The sequence below is a fragment of the Thermobia domestica genome, chromosome 10 (genome assembly GCF_964235325.1).
Source record: "Thermobia domestica chromosome 10, izTheDome1.hap1.1, whole genome shotgun sequence".
NCBI classification, from domain to species: Eukaryota; Metazoa; Arthropoda; class Insecta; order Zygentoma; family Lepismatidae; genus Thermobia; species Thermobia domestica.
The window spans coordinates 17,222,917-17,244,013 of NC_137463.1; the positions used below are offsets into that span (position 1 = coordinate 17,222,917).

The window sequence follows — 21,097 nt, forward strand, 5'->3', positions numbered from 1 at the left end:
AAGAGAAATACCGCCATTAAGTTTGGAAAATATTCAGTTTTCAATTGTATCACACAAAACTTAACCCTACAGGGTTCCCACTTTTTTGAGAGCAAGAATTCCCTGACTTTTCCAGGTTTATATATAATATAAAAAAACAACTATATTTTTCACGACCATTGAGTTCCACATCATAAAATAAGAGATTAACGTACGAAAATTCCTTTTCAAATTTTTGATCTCATTTGTTGTTGTTGTTAATAATAATAATCATCCACCATCATCAAATCACGTTCACCGGTATTCTCGATTTATCAAACACTTTTTTTTTTTATCTTAGTCCTTCAATACACCTATCAAATAAATTTATGCACTCAATAGTATTCTTCTGTGATATTCCGTTGTAGGACTTTACACCAGAAATTATTCTAAAATTTAGAAGATTTTTAGTTAAGTGGCTGAACAAATAAATCTAATGTTAGTGCAGTCAACATAAAACAGCGAAGTATAGTAAAATCTATCTTCATCGGATCCTTTGTTAAACGGAAATATTTCACGGTCCCATCAATTTACTGGTGAAAATCATGTTGAATTGTCTTCGAAAATGTCAAGTTTTAAAGTGCAGTATTTAGAAAGTTTCTGAATATCCTCTGAGAGGTTAGATGTACTTTTCGTAAATCAGGCAGTGCAAACCTAAGCAAACACTACAGATATACATGTCTGAATTATACGGGAAGTCTAAAAGAAGAAGAGGAAGAAGAGAAAAAAAGCATCGATTTGGAAGAAGAGTGTAGGATAAAGACTTATCAAGATTCTGTCAGAAGTTTAATGGAACTGCAACATTTGCCTTACGTCGAAATTACACAGATACGCTTAGTATGGTTTTCAGGCTAAAGTCTCTCTGTGGAAAAGTGAGCAGACAAGCAGCGATGTGTACAGAAAACCCTCCTTGATTATTGGAAAAATTAAGTTAACGTGTACAGTATTTTTTCTATACATTATAAGCTTGCGTGCGTTAATTTGTAGCAGAAATAAATACTATAAATTGAATAACGTACGTACAGCATGTGATTTTATTTCAGTATATCCATTATATTCATGCACTTTTTTTTTTCTCTCCATAGCTCTACCTTCGTTAACTGGAAACCTATCTTGAACGGAAAATTTTGCAAGTCCCATTCGATTCCACTCAAGACAGGTTTTACTGTAATATAATCGCTTTTAAGTGGAAAGTTGGTTGCAATGATAAGTATACGCCGTGGAGCGCGGATTTCACTTACTTAAAGCGATGAAAATCCAAATGGCCACAATAAAATAAGGAAATGCATTTATCGCGATTCTTAAAAACAGTTAAAGATTACATTAGTCACATTTTAACTAATTAACTTATAAATCTGAGTACCTTGAGATAATTATGAAACATATTTCGAGATTTAGGCTGAAGCTTTGTTCACGATGACTGTAGTTAGTCCTTACTTCAAATCAATTCGAAACCTTACTCTTCTTTCACTAGAAATGCTCTATATATCTTTCGCTGCACAATCAAATTTAGTCTGCGGACATAAACTAGTAAATTAACGTTCACTATAAATTTTAACTATCTGAAAGCACAACTTTAAAATCCTCAAACCTAGATAGGAACACTAGCTGAGTTCTCAAATTTAGAACTTACTCTATATATCTTTCGCTGCACAATCAAATTTAGTCTGCGGACATAAACTAGTAAATTAACGTTCACTATAAATTTTAACTATCTGAGAGCACAACTTTAAAATCCTCAAACCTAGATAGGAACACTAGCTGAGTTCTCAAATTTAGAACTTACAAAAAGCGAATTAAGTATACAGATGTAGAACATACAAAAATGTAAAAAACACTTTTATCGTACCCTGACATACTATTCTTTTTTTTTTTTTTTCCAGGTGCAAGTAGATGTAACAATTTAACCAATTACTTATAAAAAATTCTAATATCTTAAGTTTGTTTTACAAATCATATGTTGCTCCCACTAGTGAGTACTGTTCTATCTGGTATATGGCCTGCCCTACTCATTTAAACAAAATAAATAAATAAATACATAAATGGTGTTTGCCCACCACAAAGTTCACTTGGCGGGGGTTGGGATCGAACCCGGGACCCCAAGCACCAAAGGTGAACGCTCTACCACTGTTAATTTGGATTTTACATAGGCTAGTATCACATTTCCAAACTCTTTTGTACATCTTTCTATGATCGTTCGACTGTACATCGTAAGAAGTTTAATATTCATCTGGCATATTTTTCGAAATAGGCTACATTTTACATAAAATCTGGACAACAATAGGTTTACAACATTTTTCAATGTTCTCTTCATGTATGATTACAATTTAATAGTTTTTCCAATCCATTTAAGTTAGCTAAAACTATTTTTCAAATGCGGTGATTTTTCTTCATTGAGAATTTAGGCACTTAAGTTTAATTTCGACATTCTGCAAAAAATTTCTTGTCAGCATTCTTTTTTATTTGGTAGTGAGAGTTTTATCCATGATGTATCTAGATTCCGTAAAACGCAACTATACTTTGTTTCAATGGTTTCTGATATTTAATACTCAGGCAAATAAATTTTCCGAACGAAATATTGAATTTCATTTTCTAAATCTTGATATTTCGGGAACATATGTACATAATTCACATATGAAGAAAGTAAATTGTTCAGAGTTGTCTGAAGATTTTTACTTAAACCACTACTCATTTTCTAATCTATGTGTATGAATACTAAAAACCCTGTCTCTTATTACCCCTTAGGGGTAATAATAGACACTGACTTCAACAAAATTTTTCGTGATTTTTTGGTGTGAAAAAGCAACTGGAAAAATGTGTTAAGACATCAGCAGGTTTCATTTTATTTTCAGTACAATCACAAATATTTTTTCCTAGTTCCTCAAGAAATCAATGCAACTGCAAGAATATTTTTTTCGTTTTGTCTCTTATTACCCCGGCCTCCCCTACTTATAAAGTTACCAGAAACTGTAGAAATTTTTGCAAATGAGTATACTTTCAGATCCTCTATAAATAAGTTACTTTTATAATGATGATGATGTGCTGTCCCATCTTGAGCTCCAATTGTTATAGTATCAAAATGTTAAAATGTTTCAGTGTAAAATGGCTTAGTGCTGTATCTGAAACCTATTATACATAAATAAATAAGATGAGACAACAGGAATGATCACGCTTTCAAGGATAAAACTTTCGGATACATGTACAGGGTGTCTACAAAAATTCCAAAATGAAATTTCGTGACTTTTTCGTGACCTTTGCTTTACCCAATCATAAAATTTCCTAACATTTTCAAGAGCGAATTTGGGTGCGAATTAGGCCGAATTTTTATCCATGCGATAGAAACGTACTTTGCTTACGATTTGGTAGCGTCTAAAGCCGATCATAAACATTTGGGTGGTGAATTTGACGTTTTACAGAACAAAATTTTCCAATCTGTACCTACATTTGCACAGTTAAAAAAAATCGTGACCCAAAAGCTAAATTTCGTGACTTTCATGACCGTTTTTTGATTTCGTAACTTTTTCGTGACCGATAGACACCCTGATGTAAGTATTTCAAAACCGTCGCATGTATTTAAACCTCATTTCACGTTTTGCATTTCCTTTGTTTTAAGCTCATTTTAAGCTTTGTTTTAAGTAATCTATCTTTTGTGTTCATTTATTCTTTATCTGGAGCAGTCCCGGATTCGATTCCCGGTGGGGGCGCTCGGATGAAAAGTGTAAACGGTTTTTCAGGCTAGCCACCCTGAATGGTTTTCCTTAGCCACACCAGGCAAATGCCGGGGTGGTACCTAACTTATATGTCTCAGGCCGCTTCCTTCCTTCCCTTTCCCCGCATAGTGTGCTCGCCGAAGGACGTCATTCCTCAAAACGTGACGTGCTAACATGGTCATAGATGCCGAAAGCCCAGAAATCTAAATCCTAAATTCCTCAATCTTTATCTGGACCATGATTTTATTCCTGTAATTTCAAATCTTAACCTAATCGTCTTGTCTATAATTTATTTGCACCACGCGCTAATTATTTGTACTTTTGTGTCTTTGTAGTTGCTAATGTTTCGTAGCCAATTAACTAGTTATGAAGCTTCGATGTGAACATTGAGGTTGACGAAAGTGACAGATTTTACTGGATTTTTTCTTCTTTCTGTTAAAAATGCTTCTTTAAAAACTTCATTTATCGTCCATGTTTTAAACTTCGTAAGTATTTTAACGGCATTGATTTAGATTAACACTAGTGTTTCACATCTTGAAATTAAAATGTAATGAAAAAAATTAGTTTTACGTCCCAAGGTTATGCCGGCTAGGCTAAAGGAGACTGTGATGATTAGAAACGAATGAAATGGTGGAATGAAGAAAATGGGAGAAAACGGGAGAATCCCGGAAAAACCCACGCACACGGTGTTTGTCCACAACAGCGCAAACTGGGATCCAACCAAGGACCCCATGCATCACAGGTGAACGCTCTACCACTGAGCCACCGCGGCCTCTTTCATGTCTTATTAGTGGATAATAATAATTCTTAAATAATCCTAGTTTCTAGTACATGTTATTTTAATTTTTAGACTGCGTATTGTGACGTAATCAACATATGTGCGTAAATAGGTGTTGGTCCTGCCAGCGAAGAAACGACTGCATTTACCTCAGTTTCTTTCCTGTATTATATGCAGCGAATTATCTATTTTCTCCCTATATAGCAGCTTAGCTGATCTTATTCCAACTTTCCCAAGCAATGTTTGAGCGCTGAACTTATGTGATGTTGGTTGTGTTGTTCGTGGTAGCAGCTTTTCTTGCTACGCAACTGAATCTAAGTAAATAATGGATAAAACATATATTAAAATTGAGAATCAAGTATACCTGATGACTAGAGAATATGTATTTGTTCGATACGAATTAACGGGATCTGTGACTAGTTGTACAGAAGAGCATATTAGAGCATGTATTTTCGCTGTGATCAGTGGTTAATTTCATAGTACATTAAATGCTGTGACTGCAGAAGACTTCATGAATACTATTATTTGTCATTCTAGTAAAACATTACCTGCTCGATCATCAAATACATGTTTTTCTTCAGCAGTTTGAGTTCTGAAATCCCTTTACAGCTGTTTATGTTATCTGTAAGGCCACTGCGACGAATAAGTCTCTGCACTGTTGTTCGGATTTATCTTTTCTTCTATCAATTCTGCCAACCACATTAGGGGTCGCGACAAACATTTTAGCGGTACAACTATCTTTATATGCGGTGATTATGTAAATGAAAGGTATATTAAGGAGTGAGTAACTTACAGGGTATATCATTGGAATTGTGTAATTATTGAAGATGTTTTATTGTAAATATCTATGTATGCTTATATTGAATGATTTTGCTTTAAGATTTTTGGGGTATTTGGCTACATGTCAGTGGACCAGCCGTCTTTTGCGGCTCACTAACTAATTGGCATCTTAGCCTTTCGCAACAGAAGACAGCAGCCTGAGAGTTATACTTTTATGAAGCTCGATTCCTGAATGAAAGATCGGTACCTTGCCTGTACTGGAAGCGTTGGTCAGGGTTTAGCCCACATCCCTAAAGTTGATTCGAATTAATTTTGGGGAAATGCCTGGGGGACGGGGGACTATCGTTACTGATAATATATTTATATAATTATACATGATGACAATAAATAATTATTGTATAAAATTTTGACGGAGCTGGTTATGTTAGCTGCTTCTGATAGAGAGATGCAGCAAACTATTTAAGAAGACTATTGACATTTTATTATTATTTAGGACAGACTGTTTCAACAGGAGGGTAATCTTTTCAGATTCAAGTGTTGAATCCTTGGAAGAAATGATTTCTTTGAATTCCTAAAGTGCTAGAAAGAAAGAAACGTCTGCTTATTTCATTTCTACAACGGCTACTCTCTTACTGGCTGTTAGAAAAGAAGGAGCATGAGGCAATCCATTGATACGTCACTTGATCTTATTGGTAACTTCAGGAAGTCTTACTTTTCTCTCTTCTTTTTAAAGCAATAAAATGAGATTCAGAAAACGTAGTTATTATTGTTAACGTTCTGGTAATAATTTCTTCTCCCTATTACATGCTGTAATTTATATACATGTTGTATCCTAACAGTTTCGGCCTTAACAATTGTTTATGACCTATCTTCCAACAATCTCCTGACTATTACTCGTTCGCTTTATATCCTCAGACTAGCCAAATAGTGAATCGGAGTCACGCTAGGTTCCCTTGTAATATTCTTATGGTATCAAAAGGCTCTGTGCAATATAGTTTGTACTCCAGTTTACAAAAGTAAACGCACAGAATCTGCATATTAACTTAGGGGACTATGGTTGGAAATAGCATCCTTGGAATCTCAACTCAATAGAAACTAAGAAATAGTTAACAAATGTAATTAATACATTTCAATATTTCCAGTACCCATCGGTGTGCTAGTTCTTGACGAGGACCGCTCGTATAAATAGGAAACACACAGATAAGCATAGAAAACAAAATTATGAAAATTACCTGCTTGATTTTGCTCTGCAAATGCAGCACCCTGTGGAAGACCTATATACCTTAGGCTTGTGGAAGCTGAACATGGTCAAGCAGTTCTCCTACCTGAAATAAGATTATTTTGATGTAATTCATGAATAAGATTAAGAAAAAAGTTGCTTAACATTATTAATTCCTATGCACACTCCCATTTGTTTCCATCTCCGCTACCGCTACCTTTAAAGTGTTCATTCTTCCGAATAATTGCAGTGTGTTTTATATGTCAAACTATTATACTGCTCTGGATATCCCAGATATTGATGTTCGGAATACTTGAAAAATCTACTGCAGGGGATGAATAAATTGTGAATTACAGTTTGAGCACTTAGTCTTTACATGTAAATAGAATAGAATATGTAAATTAAAAAGATGCTTCTCTTACCAAGACTCTTCTAGCATGTTAGCTTGCAACAAAAACTTATAATTTTTACATTCATTTTAAACAATTCTAACAATACTTCGACAACATCAATGTAGGCTATAGTGGTAATTGTTTCTATGAGTTTGTATTTTAACAGATTGGACATCTGAGAGTTTCTTTCAGGCGTCTATCGCAAAATTTAATGTTTACCTTTATGAATAGGTGTAATGCAGACGAGACTGAACTTGTACAACAAGTACCGGTACGAAACTTCTTCAAAATAGTATTGGGATTAACAAACAAAAACTACTTTTTATTAGATGGAGAGATTTGAATTTTTCTGATCTTACGGAGAATGAGATAGGCCTATATATATGACAACTACACTCCAAGTACTTTATTATTATACCAATTATATAAATCACAATTTATAAGAAAATTAGTTAAAGCATCTTAAAACCCCTGATTCTTTGCAAATGTGAAACTAAACACCAAAATACATATTGGGTTTACCTTTATGATGTTCACTCTAGTTGGTATCCTTGCGTAGATACGCGAAATTACATTCGTTCAATTTTAACAAAATAGGTCTAAACTTTTCTAATAGGCTAAGTTAACCTTACCCTACCCTCAATTGTATACCCTACTCTCACCTTATTCTACTCTACTATACCCTTTTAAAGCAGTCCTACTTGAAGCGTGTATTGTAAAGTTTACCCGAAATAGAATTTCATTTTTATTTCAGGTTTCGTACAAGAATAAAATATTTTTTTTTTCCTGATAAAATAATGTTCTACAATTTTGTCCCTCAGGTTAGAGGAGGAGACTGTTACGTGCAACGAGTGATCAGAGACTGATGCAATAAAAGCAATTCGAGGAAACCAAAGTATTAGAAGAAAACACACAAACAACACTGCTTACCACTAATTTACATGTTCTGGATCTGATCACGGACTCTCTGAATAGAATTCCCCCTTCCTCCAACAGAATTTAATCAATGACACCTTGATATACAGGAACAAACTAGCATGGTCAATTAATTCCATTATCAATAATGTAAAGACAACATTTCTACCACAAAATTTATACGCTACTTTTACATGTTCGGAGTCCTGATGTACTTGGACAAACACTAGGATTATCAAAAATTCATACAAAAATGTAACTCAACCTAATATATACTGAAGGCTTCATTAATTTACTACGCCGCTAACAAAAACACGCTCCAGATTTATTTGTAGACAGTCACATAATTATAAAACCAGTAAACTACGTATTTTCACTCATTACTACTATCACTTCACTCACCATCAAAACAATCCGCTACCTTCACTACTCTCCGGATCGTGATACAATGCTAGAAAGTACCTCCCATGCTGGATTCATCGTTCATACAAATGTGCACTAAGTAAATTTGTGTGTTTCCACCATATATAACATATTAATCATTTATCATTCTCGTAAAATATTGCACATCTAAAACTGAGGAATCACGACGCAGCACGGGTTTCCCTCTTTCCACTTGACAAGCTTGTAAAATTCCACTACCCTCGAAGTCAATCGTCTGCACAACACTCGTGCCGTTTCGCCGATACTCAATTCTGATATATTAACACGTCAAGTACTCCTTGCAGTCACTTGGAAACAAAAATCACTTTCAATTTTATAATCAAACAAACAATTCTAATAATTTCAATGTTTCTGAAACTACTTTCAGTGAAGCGTTCGTGCTTCGGCTAGTTATTGAGTTCCACTCTCTTTTGTTACGCATTCAAGACAGTCGCGATGTTGCCAAGTTCAGTCACGTAGGTTTCATTGACCTCCACCGCAAGACTATCTCCGAACGGCCTTGAACGTTCACACTTGGACCTCAGTTTTGTAGGTTAAAATTTACCTGTGTTTTGGAGATGAATTTTCTTATACAAAATGTATTAAATTTAAGTGCTAAAACTTGCTCTTAAGTAGAATCGGTAGATTATGAATTTGAAACGACATGCAGGATTGCGTATACGGATTAAATATTGGAAGCAAGTAACATAAAACAAATGAAAATGCACAATTCCTTAATGAAACAGAATAATAAGCAAAAGCCTCATATTTCAAGTTGTATATATAATACAGCCCTATTCATCTTGAAAAGACAATCTAGCAGTCTTTGCAATACGAAAGTGAAAAAACGCCTAGCTTGCCTATACGTAACAAATGGACAAGATAAGAATATTACTTGATCACCATTTGTTATTTACATTTGATAATTCTTTTATTTTGTTTAAAAAGTACTAAAAACCTTGACGCGCAAAGAACGTATTTACCAATTTGGCAACAATGCCACACCCAGTCATTGCCGAATAACCCTCGTCTCGTATAGGGGTAAGAGCCGGCAGATGCGCATGCGCGCGTGGGCTGGGCGGCGTGCATCTTTGCACTCTTACCTGTGTTAGTTTCTGAGGCCCAATGAAAAGTGTTACAGACGAGGAGAAAACTTCTCATGCAAGATAACATCAACTGCCAGATACATCACTTGTGTTTCACAATACAATATACAAAATCAGTGTGCTTTGACTTTTACTGTTAGGATTTTTTTTTTCCTCCCTGTGGACGCATAGCAAATGCCATTTGGTTATTAATATCTTCGAAATGAAATATTTCAGTTGAACGTTCCACAATTCTGCTCTTTAGCCTAAGGGAGACGATAATTAAGGCAAGTGAATGATGATGGAAGAATTGACAAAATAAGGAAACGGGAGTACCCCAAGAAAACCCACGGACAAAATGTTGTTAACCACAAAATTACTTGGCCGGGGATCGAACCAAGGTTACCATGCACCAGAGGTAAGTGCTCCACCACCACCACCACCACCACTGAGTTACCGTGACCCCCTGACAGCATTTTCGAATTCTTACGCATTCAACTAAACTATTGCATTTTCAGCACAATTTTATGGCACTAGAATATAAACAAAAATAACTGTTACATATGTACAACTACTTGTCTGATTTTTTATCTCCTAAAATTAATGATCGACCGGTGTTTGTAACTTCATTTATTCGTAATATTTACTCCTTAGAGATTATCGTGACTAATCAGATAGATGGACATCAGGAACTAAATATTCCCCCTCCAGTAATGTAATTACATCGATTGTGTCATTTTTTTACAACTTTAAAAAAATCTGCAGCTTATTTATATTTTGCAAACCAGTAATTTCTAAATACTATGTAGGCTTATTATATTTTCACTTTTTAGGAATGGTAAGCTTATAGAGTATGTGATTTTATAATTATTAGACACAGACAGACGTAAAGAACATCAGAACAATGTTTTATTTCGCTATTATCATCGTCCCTTTTATTGCTATTATTTTGTAAATATTGACTCCTATCCGAAACTTTCCTCTGAAATGCTATTCCACTTCCGCCATTAGAACGTGAAAGTTCGCCACGCACCTTGTCGATCCCTTGCGTACCTTGCTTCTCTAACCAAAAATGAGAGCGCACTATATTATTCACAGTTCGGGGCCGCGAACAGATGTAGATTGTGCAATATGGTTGGCAATGATGGCACGTGCAAGTAGTCAAGATCAACTTTACTTCTCCCTTGGATGGACAACCAGGGGAGGGTACTTTTTCAAATCAAGCTATTGAAATCAACATCGCTGTGGAAATTGTTCTACACGTGACTATTCACACGAAGCTTCCGCCACTATTCAACAATATTTTGTAAACAAAAAGTTCATCCAAGAAATAATAGTGTGTGTCAACGTCTTGAATGCTTTCAAGATCGTAACTGATATACAACGTGCGATGACACTATAAACAGTATGAAAATCGCAGTCTTCCTAATTGACTAATGTCTAAACCTAGTCAGCCGCTGCTTCCGGAATTACAAAATCAGAAAATAATGTGAATACTTACAATACTGCTTTTTTTTTTTTTTTTTTTAATGCTGTGGAGATGAAAGTATTGGGAGTTTCTACTTTTACGTCCCACACTAATGGTCTGAAAGCTAAAGCAGTGGTTCTCAACCAATGTGTCGCCTTCAAATCAATGTGTCACGCAGTCCCCTAAAGTGTCGCGAAATTTTAGAATTTAAAAAGCATGAAGAATTTAATAATTAGTTAAAATCGAGACAGACTGCACCAATCAACACCACCTGTGGTTGCAATAATGCTCAGTGCTATATAGAGTCATCATAAAAACTAATTGGTTTCACTATTATAATCGATATCATTATTATTTATAATAAAATATCAAACAAGTGTATCGTCAGTCAAAAAAGGTTGAGAATCACTGGCTGAAGGGACCGATAACTAATGAACGTGAATGATTATGAAAGAATTGGTGAAATAAGGAAGGAGTAGGAAACGAGAGAACTCCGAGAAAAGCCCGCACTGTATGTTTTCTACCATAAACTTATACAGTCTAAGATTGAAGTAGGGACGCCTCACACCAGAGATGAACGCTCCGCCACTGAGCTCCCAGCGTTAGTCATTAGTTCGTTGGAGTGGAGTATTGCATCCCTTTCAGCAGTCTACACCTTACCGTGGGATCCAAACTACTTGACCTCACATTGGGAATCAAACCCGGGGGTGTGGCATATAGCCACAAGGGAGCAAGCTTTAGTTACATATAGAGGTAAAACGTATAACGTATTGGCCCGAATTTACACCACAGCCTATACAGGGTGTTAATGAACTATACCAACAAACTGTAAGAGGCGATTCCTCACATCAAAATAAGAGAAAAAAGTTCATATGGACTTGTGGCGAAAAGTGCATAGTTTCAGAGCTAGGACTGTCCAAAATCGCGAAAAAGGCAAATTTCAAGAAACCCTATTTTCAAATCGAGAGAATGTGGATGGTAGTCCTTATCAGCGTAAAGGAAGTCACGCATACGCAATCCAAAAATGCATATTTCACTAATGTTCAATGGGTGTACAGAGTATTCCGTGTAGGATCAAATTCTCAGACATGCCATCAACCGAATTTTAAGTTATGCTCTGACTTTATGATTGGTCCAAAGTAGGCAAACGATAAGTCTTGACAGCAGTGACTACGGAATCCATTGGCGCGATGCCGGCAGTGTTAAGGATCGTCAGCAGCATGGTCTCTTCTACTCGGGAAAACGCATGCTGCGATGTTTTCTTTTACGCTTATAAGTGAAGAAAACCTGAAATATACCGTGAAGAAATACATATCACATGTTATTCCGAAAAAAAAAAAACTGCTGGTTCCTAACACCCCCGCCTTTCCTCCGAAGCATTGGATGTCCGTTGTTGTCAAGGCTTACCTCCTGCCTACTTTGGATCCACCTTGAAATTAGACTATATCTGAAACTCTATCGAGAGAATATCTGAGAATTACACCCTGTGGGGAATATCCTCTACAATTATGCCAGTTGATGAAATATGCACTTTTGGATTGTGTATGCGTGGCTTCCTTTACGCCTGAAAGAACCACCATTCACAGTTTCTGGAATTCGAAACAGGGCCTATGGAAATTTAGCGTTTTCGCGATTTTGGACAGCCCTAGCTCTGAAACTATACACTTTTCGCCATAGGTCCATATTAACTTTTTCTCTTATTTCGGTGTGGGGAATCAGTGTATTTCATTAACACCCTGTATTTTATATATCTGGTGTTCTAAAATTGGCGCCCACGGACCACAAGCACTATTCTACACACCAAAATAAAGTGAAAATGTTATATGATGATACGCCCTCCGGGGCCTCCTTCACCCGCTATGGGGGAATCAAAATTTCACAACGTGGCAACGTCGCAGATTAATTTGGAGCCATTAGCATTACTCTACGAATACAACAAGCAGTTGAATCAATTGTTATACTAATAAGTGATGCTAGTGTCAATCAATATCGACTTTAGCTGCCATCTGGAAAGAATCGTTATAACTATTTTATAAATTAGTAGATTAATTTATGGTTCTTTATTTACGACGTTGCCACATAGTGCAATTTGTCTCTCCAGATAAGGAGTAGAAAAGTGTATATATAGCTTTATTTTGACTTGTAAAATAATGCTGTGTGGTCTGTGGGCATCATTTTTAGAACACCCTATATCAGCGTTTCCCAACCTTTTTCAACTTGCGGCACACTACGGGTGTTACTTGGATTCTTGCGGCACACTACGGGTGTTACTTGGATTTTCGCGGCACACTACGGGTGTTACTTGGATTCTCGCGGCACACTATGGGTGTTACTTGGATTCTCGCGGCACACTTATTATATTATTTGTTAATATAAAACACAGTGGTATTTTTTTCTGTGATTATTGATCTTTTTCTCACAGAGAAGAAAGCTCTATAATTGCTTTTTCCCCGTGGTAATCATAATGCTTATTTTTCATTCTAATTTAAAAATAGAAAACAATTGCAATGAAATATTTGACTCAGATTTTTAGAAATAAGCTTTCTTTTTAAAACCTGTATCCAACCTTCTACGAAGAAGGAAGATCACTAAATGACGAAAGAACAAACAAACCTCTTTTAGTTTAAAAACACAAATGTAGGTAATTCATCGAAAGGATTGAGCGATATTTTAAATTTTCAAGTTACGAAATAGTCTGCAACAATAAAGAAGCAATAATGGTCATAACAATGATAACAAACACTTTTTTCAACATTAGAAATCTGCAGAACGGTAACACGGTATGAAACTTAAATTTGTAGATTCATAGTAGAGGTTCATAGTAATGTGAAATACAAATACACATTTTTCTCTACGTTTTGCAACTTGATTGCTATGAAATTAATAATTTTGTTTCAATTCCTCGCGGCACACCAGCAGCCCATTCACGGCACACCAGTGTGCCGCGGCACACCGGTTGGGAAACGCTGCCCTATATATATAATATATATATATGCCGAAAGAAAAGAAAATACAGATTATATACAAGGAGATGTAGGGAAATATAAGTACGTAGGTTCATATTTTATCATAAACACAGTGCATATAAAAAAAAGAGTATCAAAGTTACAATTGTATGCTTTATCTTCTGTAATGGTAGCTTTCTGTTTACTACCGACGTAGCTTGTTAAGTACGATACATGTTTACATAATCTCCGTCAACACTGTTGTCACTATTAACTTCACTTCCGGTACTTATCCTATCACTCTCATTGCATTATCGTTATTTCAAAATGATAAATATGCTTTAATGATATGTCATAACTTTGTACGGTCTCGAGTGTAAGGCGTATCCTAATTTTTCATAATTGAAATTTAGATGAAAAATGTGCAGCTTATATTCGGGTAAATATGGCATCTAGTCACAGATAATATACTTGAATATAATGCGCGTGCAGTAGTGCATTAGCATTTGATCTGAATATGAAAATATAAAAAAAATATCTAGTATTGTTTTGCGACGGTTTATTCAATTTGAGATGATTGTCATGTCAAACTCTTCAGCATGATGTAACAAATTAATAAAACAAGGATGCATTTTCCAGTTGCAGTACGATGCCCACCTCTGGTGCGAGAGGTCTGGGTTCAATCTCACGTTAGGTAAGTTTATGATAGATAGTATGAGCGTGGAGTTTTCCGTTTATTTTTACACTCCCACCCTATCAATTCTTCCATAATCATTCTCTTCTTCATTCTAAACTAAGGAACGTTAATCTTGATTTTATTACATTTCACAATCTCTGGTCATACGATATTCACAGCATCTTTCGTTGTTTCGGCACACAATGCTTTTAGAGCTAGTTAGGAAGGGGGACATTAAAACAAAGCAAACTGAACAAAATTATTCTCAGGTTCAAGGTTAAGCCTCGAGCGAGACTTCCTTGCAGTAACTGGAGGCAATAAAGAGTGGCCCAAAAGTACGTATACAGTCCCGTACTGATCGGTCATTACATTTTATATAATTTACTTATCGTTATCCATACAGGTAGTGATTTCCAGTTTCTTCCTAATCTGTTCTTAATTTATTTTCACTTATGCCTTAAGCTCGGAACACACTGAAGCAAATAAATTCTTCAATTTAATAAACTGATCGATGAAGGCCTTCATACCTACTTTTGGGCCACCTTCTATATAAACCCTTCTTGTAAGTTGTGTTCACTGGTATTCTCTGGACAACTACAGTCTGCTTAAAATATATCAATGAATAAAATAAGTTTCACTCATCTTCAGAACCAGAGAGAGACCTATCATCCACTCATCTTCAGTTCCTATCGAGCTCAGACTATTATAGAATGTATTTTATATGAGACGCAAACTATTGCTTTAGCATGGGATAGAAACAAGTTCTACCAACGAAACGAGAAAAGACAACATTTTACGACACCTTTTAAATTTATATTTCGATTCCCGATGGGAGCTAATGTAGAATGGTCCCATGTCCCGCATAGCCTTGGTGCTAAACGGGGCGCTAAACTTTTGTACCAAATTTTCAGCACCGAGGCTATAAGATGTGGATCTACAGCTAAACCCCGACCCCGTATATTAAAAATATACGGTTGCGAACTGCTATACCAGCGGAAGGGCGACTTCTTTAGGAGACGAGACGAGACAGCCTCAAATCCAGACTTGTGCGCAACACTACTACCGCGTGAAGTGGGGATTTGATTTCCCCGGAGAACTTTCAGTACGCAAAGTAGTACTGCGACAGTGATGGTTCTTGAGGGAAGTAACATCACTAAAAATTTAAATTTTGTTGTTACAAACTAAGGAAAGAAAGCTTACCTGACGTGCTGGTTCTTGAATACTGCTTTGTTAAGCTGTATGAACATATTTCCCCTTTATTTTGCAAGGATAGAACTTTTACTGACCCCTAAAATTTTCACGGTAGGCTTGTAAATGAACTATAACATAGTTGGGTCGCCCCCATCTTCATTTTTGCGCTGCCTATCGGCCTGTCCTGGTAACCTACATTGAGCATGAACAGAGATGTCGTTCCAAGTGTTCTTCCCCCGACGCACCCCCCTGAAATAATTCACTGGCATCATTATTTAACCATAAGGGAACTTTTTATTTATTTTTTTTTTACAACATTTAGAGGCTTCTATTCTTTAAAGTTGGAAAGCCAACTGATTCGCAGAAATCTCCATTCTTGAAAGTATATAGTACAAATACCATGCAAGAAGAACCTTTCGTGCAAACGAATGAATGATTAAAATGAAACAAAGACTGCTATAACGGAACTGATGGCTATTGGCTGAAAAGTTAAACTACTTTTAAAAAGCACACAGGTAATAACCAGCGGCGCATCTTTTCGAGCCCTCAACATAACGGAAACATATGGACTACCAAAATATTTGCAGGCTTCAAATATGTTCCTGTGGTTTTCAAAATCAAGTATGGATGAGCAAGAAAGAACACCCAATCAGTACGAAGAACATATCCAAAACTCCTCTACATCCCTCCTTCTTCCGCCGGACGATTTCTGCGTGGAAATACCAACAACTAAGGGGAAGGGGGTTAGCAAGGCCAGACAATGCGAGGGAGCTCGAGGCTACAGGAGACCTTGACTGGGTCACCCCTGAACGCAGGTGCTCTACCTTCCAAGACGCTCCTCTCCCTCATGGACATCAACACATGGATGGACGCTAAGAAACTGGTTCGGGACGGGACATGTATTCTTCTTCCATGCTGTCCTAGCTTTCTTTCTCTTATGATGTTTGCAACAGAAGGAAAACTTTTTAAGCACATACATCGAAAACACCTAGGGATCACAATATGAGTAAAAATAGGGTCATCTGTAACTTTTAATTGGTAACTTATACCTTTTTTTTTATGTTACGTATTCCTTTTGTTGTTGTTGCTTTCAATAAACATGAACGTCTATTACACTTTCGATTTTTATCAGAAAAAAAAAAAACTTGTTATGCAGGTATTTTCTTGGATACTTGTGATGAGAGTTGGCATCAGTGAATTTTCTACTTCAAAACGGAATTACAGTAAAACTCCTTCACGTTAGATACTTGTATTTTTCTGAAAATGTGTCCAAGTTAGAGAAGGTAAAGATTTTTTTAAGGGCAGAAAATCATGTATATCAGGGATGCAAATAAGCAATAAAATTTTACTAGCCCAAGAAAAAGCTTACTAACCCACATCCCAATCGTGATTTTTATAGTCTTTACTGTTTAAAACTCGCCCGCACCGATGAAACACTCGCCTCGGTCGAGTCGTTATTTGCATCCTTGATGGATGTAATATTGTCGTATTTCGTACTGCACACATGTAAACATGATATACAGTATTTTAGAATAATTGATTTTATTCTATACTGTGCATATAAACTAAGGTATACTTTAAGTATAATTATATGTATTCAAATGCATGGAAACAGGACCGTCATGGAAGCATCGCATGAAAATAACGACAACGAACGGAATGGCTGGATGAAAGAAAAAAAAGAGAGAGAGGAAACATGAGACCCCCCCCAAAAAATATGCATACAGTGTTTGTTCACCACACAAACTATTTGGCGCGAGCTGGGATCGAACCAGGGATCCTACACACCTTTCACTATACAATCCTAGAGAAGCAGCAGTTCCATTTACAGTTGATACTCACGCACATATTGATCTAAACAGACAGAAACTACACTGTATCCTTTTGAAATTAGTTTGCCGCCTGTCGGAACTTCCGACAAACCTGGATCGACGTACTACAGGTATCATCTGATATGAATTCCACTTTAAACTATACATCTCAATTTCATATGGGCTGGTAAAATAATAATATGCTAATAAATGAAAGCATTCTACACTATGTAAAATTAATTTATTTTTCGTAGTGTAAGATATGATTTAATGGTTTATTAAATATACTGGAGTGTCAAAACTGGATCTGTGCTAATTATCTTCCAATGTTTCAAATCCAATAGAACATCTTATCTAGCTTGTTATGCCAAAATGCTTTTACACCAACAAACATAAATACACAGATTACTATTTATATATTTATTCCACTAAATTCCATGTCCCCATGAGAGTATCCAATATCAATCCAGATTCCATTAACTTTCCATGTATCTATTTCCTACTCATAGATTATACTTATCGAAATAACATCAAAGATTCCTAAAACACCCATCTACATTGTACTCTTATTGAAATCCATCTTGATATGATGATTTGTTTACACAGTGTCATCCCTAGCAACTAACATTCCATATCTAAGGCATGTGCTAACTTCTATAACCTTTGTTATCCATACTCCATAGCCTCATTCCCAACACGTAGCAATTCTTGAAGGCTATGAACTTGACAGACAACAATTTGAAACAGACGAAAATATCATACAGAATAGTCATAGCTTCTTGAGCGGAGAGGGAGTTCAAACTATTTTTTTTTTTAAAGAAACACTCCATATTTATAAAATGAAAAACGGAGTACTTGGGATAATGTTTATATATTAATTCCTAATGCAAACTCTCAGTGTGTAAGGAAAAGGTTTGTCTATAAGCTGTAGACATAAGGTTCAACAGTATTCTTAAAATTCTGCTGTTATTCGAAAACCCTAATATTAGAGTCTTAACACTACTATTCCACGCTTGACTTCGGCATATAGTGGAGATGAAATTGTCAGCATCACGCAATTCAATCAATATACGATAAGCTGACCTTCGCAGAGCAGATCACATTTATTTTGGTTCTGACAAGAACTTATTACTTCCTGATCCGATTGCGGTTACAAAAATGAAATGTTAAGTCAACATTTCTGTTAGAATATAGTGACGACGCGCCAGCTCTGATTTCTTTGGTGAGAGAGGGGAAACGGAGGGGCAACATTATTATTATTATTATTTTGTAAATCGAAAATAAGTTCTTGACCTACATTACAATAACATTATCGGGGGAAAGACGATGTTACTGGAGGGAACGTTCCCTTATCCCTCCTATATATATATATATATATATATATATATATATATATATATATATCGTTAGTATTCAGACGATTCATTTCTTGATATTATTAAAAAGGATAAATACCAACTTTTGAGTTTAGAATGCTTTTGTCAAAAGGATTATAAAGTAACGATATTGATCAGAAAACTAAGGAGTATAGAAAATTTTCTAGGGAGTCCCATCTCCCTGGCTGCTGTTACGTTTGGTATTTTTTATTTGTAAGAAAATCTAAAACTACAGTATTTACTACTACTTAATTATCAGTACGGTGACCAGATGTAATTAAAAAAAAAAAATATTGTACAGATACCGGATACTCGCGGGCGCCCGAAGGGGGGCACGGGGCCCTGTCCCCTGGCTTACGAAAATATATTTTCGTGAGCCAGGGGGTACCGTGCCCCCTGCCCCCTTAGGGCGTCCGCGAGTATCCGGTATCTGTAGAATATTAAAAAAAAAAAAATCTGGTCTGGTCACCGTACTGATAGTTAAATTAAGTTCAGTTTACGAATTACACGTGACTCGAGCAGCATGCACAAGATTCATACTAATGATCGGTATCTTGTGCTCTGGAAGAAATGCAATCCTTGAATAGCTTATACGATTGATTATTTAATAACATGAACTGAACTAGACGCTGCGCAAACTCTGAACTAGATTCTTCATTACAGTCAGTTCGAGTGTGGCAACGACGTACCCCAACGCTCATTATAATGTGCCCGTCGAGACTCGCAGATTCATATTTGATGACCCCTTCTCAGAAAGCGGTTGTGGCTCGTCGCGTGGACTCCTTACCCGGCATAGCTCCCCGTCTCCAAAACTATTTATTTCCCAATCTATCTTCAAATATAAGGAACGCCCGGAAGAAAAGTTGGAATAATGTACTCCGAAGGGATGAATGGCAACATGAAAGTAGTAGTAACTAGCGAAACAGACGCCGACGCAGGGAACATTGACCCCCCACTCCAAAGTGAAGGTCGGTTGGCGTCGGATCGCGACCACGTGACTTTCAGAGATCGATCCAGACTACTATGCGATGTTGCCACGATGATGTCAAACTTCGATTCGTTCTCTACGGCAGGTGTGGAGTAGCATCCCTCTTCTTAGGTTATGTAATACTGCAAATGCATCTCTCACGAATACGTTCAACTTCTTTATCTAATAAACAAGAATAAGTGTCAGTCAGTGCCTGCATCTTCATTCACCTGTTGAATACACAAACATCCTCCATCGCTGCTTGGAAAAGCAATTAGGTCTACATCCCATTTATTTAGTTTTACGTCCCACGGTTCTTGTAGGGCAATGACGTGACATGAAATGCGAATGAACGATTTGTTTCCGCGGTAATAAAAGGGAAAAATAAATGAATGGTGTTATCTAAACATTGCATGATCAGGAATAAAAGTTGCGTCTGACACCTTATTGAGATACTATTCTATACATTCCACACAGATCGGGGTTTCTTAACTATTCTAAAATTGATAGAAATAATCTTTCAAAATACAGTGAAATGGCACCAAACGGAAAATTTAATAATAATACAAACATGTCTTCAGAAAAAAAAAAAGCCTTTACTGATATGTTTTGTCATCACCCGAATTTTGTTGCAATAAAATCTCCGCAATCTTCAATTAGGCAACTTAATGATCTTCAATTCTCTGCGTAACGAAGTTCCCATTTTTGAACACCATTTAATAATTAAGTACACGTAATCGCAAAGCAAAATAAATCGCTTGGCGTTACAACCACGACGGACCATGACACGACAGACGAATATGAAAGTACTTCAATGTTATATGATCAGCCTTCCACACCAGTTCTCATAGCCATCACTTGCTGCTTTATTAACTCAAGCAGTTTCCACAACTTCACTCGTGATTACGCGGGTAAGGCGCTGAAGAACCGTGTTCGATTCCTGGTGCGAGCTGTGGTGAGGATTCCACGTTAAGCTACAGGTTCATGTCTCAAACAGCTTCAGTGCTGAACGACGACGTTTCAACTAAAGCAAAAATGAAAAGTTTCTCAACTATCTCACAATGTTGGCTCAACACTAGAGATGAAAAAGCCGGCTATATCTTAATTTTCAACTGTTTTTTTTTTTTTTGAAAGGGGTGCAGGATGTTATGCAAACAACCAATCACATGTCGCTTTCGTTGGCTAAATTCAAACTCACAGACAAGAAAGCAAAAAGACAAAATCACTAAAGTCATATTTTGTTCTGGTATAAATATTAGGGATGGGCAACACAGTTTTTTTAAATAAAAACCGGAATCCGAAAAACCGAACTTTCGATTTTCTCCATAAACCGGTTCGGCTTT

At 36.3% G+C, this 21,097-nt stretch overlaps 1 protein-coding gene across 2 annotated transcripts in view; it reads right to left on the bottom strand.

Annotated features, from left to right (window-relative positions):
* Positions 1–21,097, bottom strand: part of LOC145662327 (SIN3-HDAC complex-associated factor) — a 65,816-nt gene that overhangs the window by 20,506 nt on the left and 24,213 nt on the right. Inside the window, exons 1-2 of one of the 2 annotated variants that reach the window (XM_081727790.1) lie at positions 8,215–8,694; positions 6,519–6,611 (exon numbers count right to left, since the gene is read on the bottom strand). In XM_081727790.1, the coding sequence (XP_081583916.1) occupies positions 6,519–6,592 (74 nt within the window). In that variant the 5' untranslated portion in view covers positions 6,593–6,611; positions 8,215–8,694. Of the gene's footprint in view, positions 1–6,518; positions 6,612–8,214; positions 8,695–21,097 lie in introns of those variants that run through there. The other variant, XM_081727791.1, reaches the window with a different exon arrangement.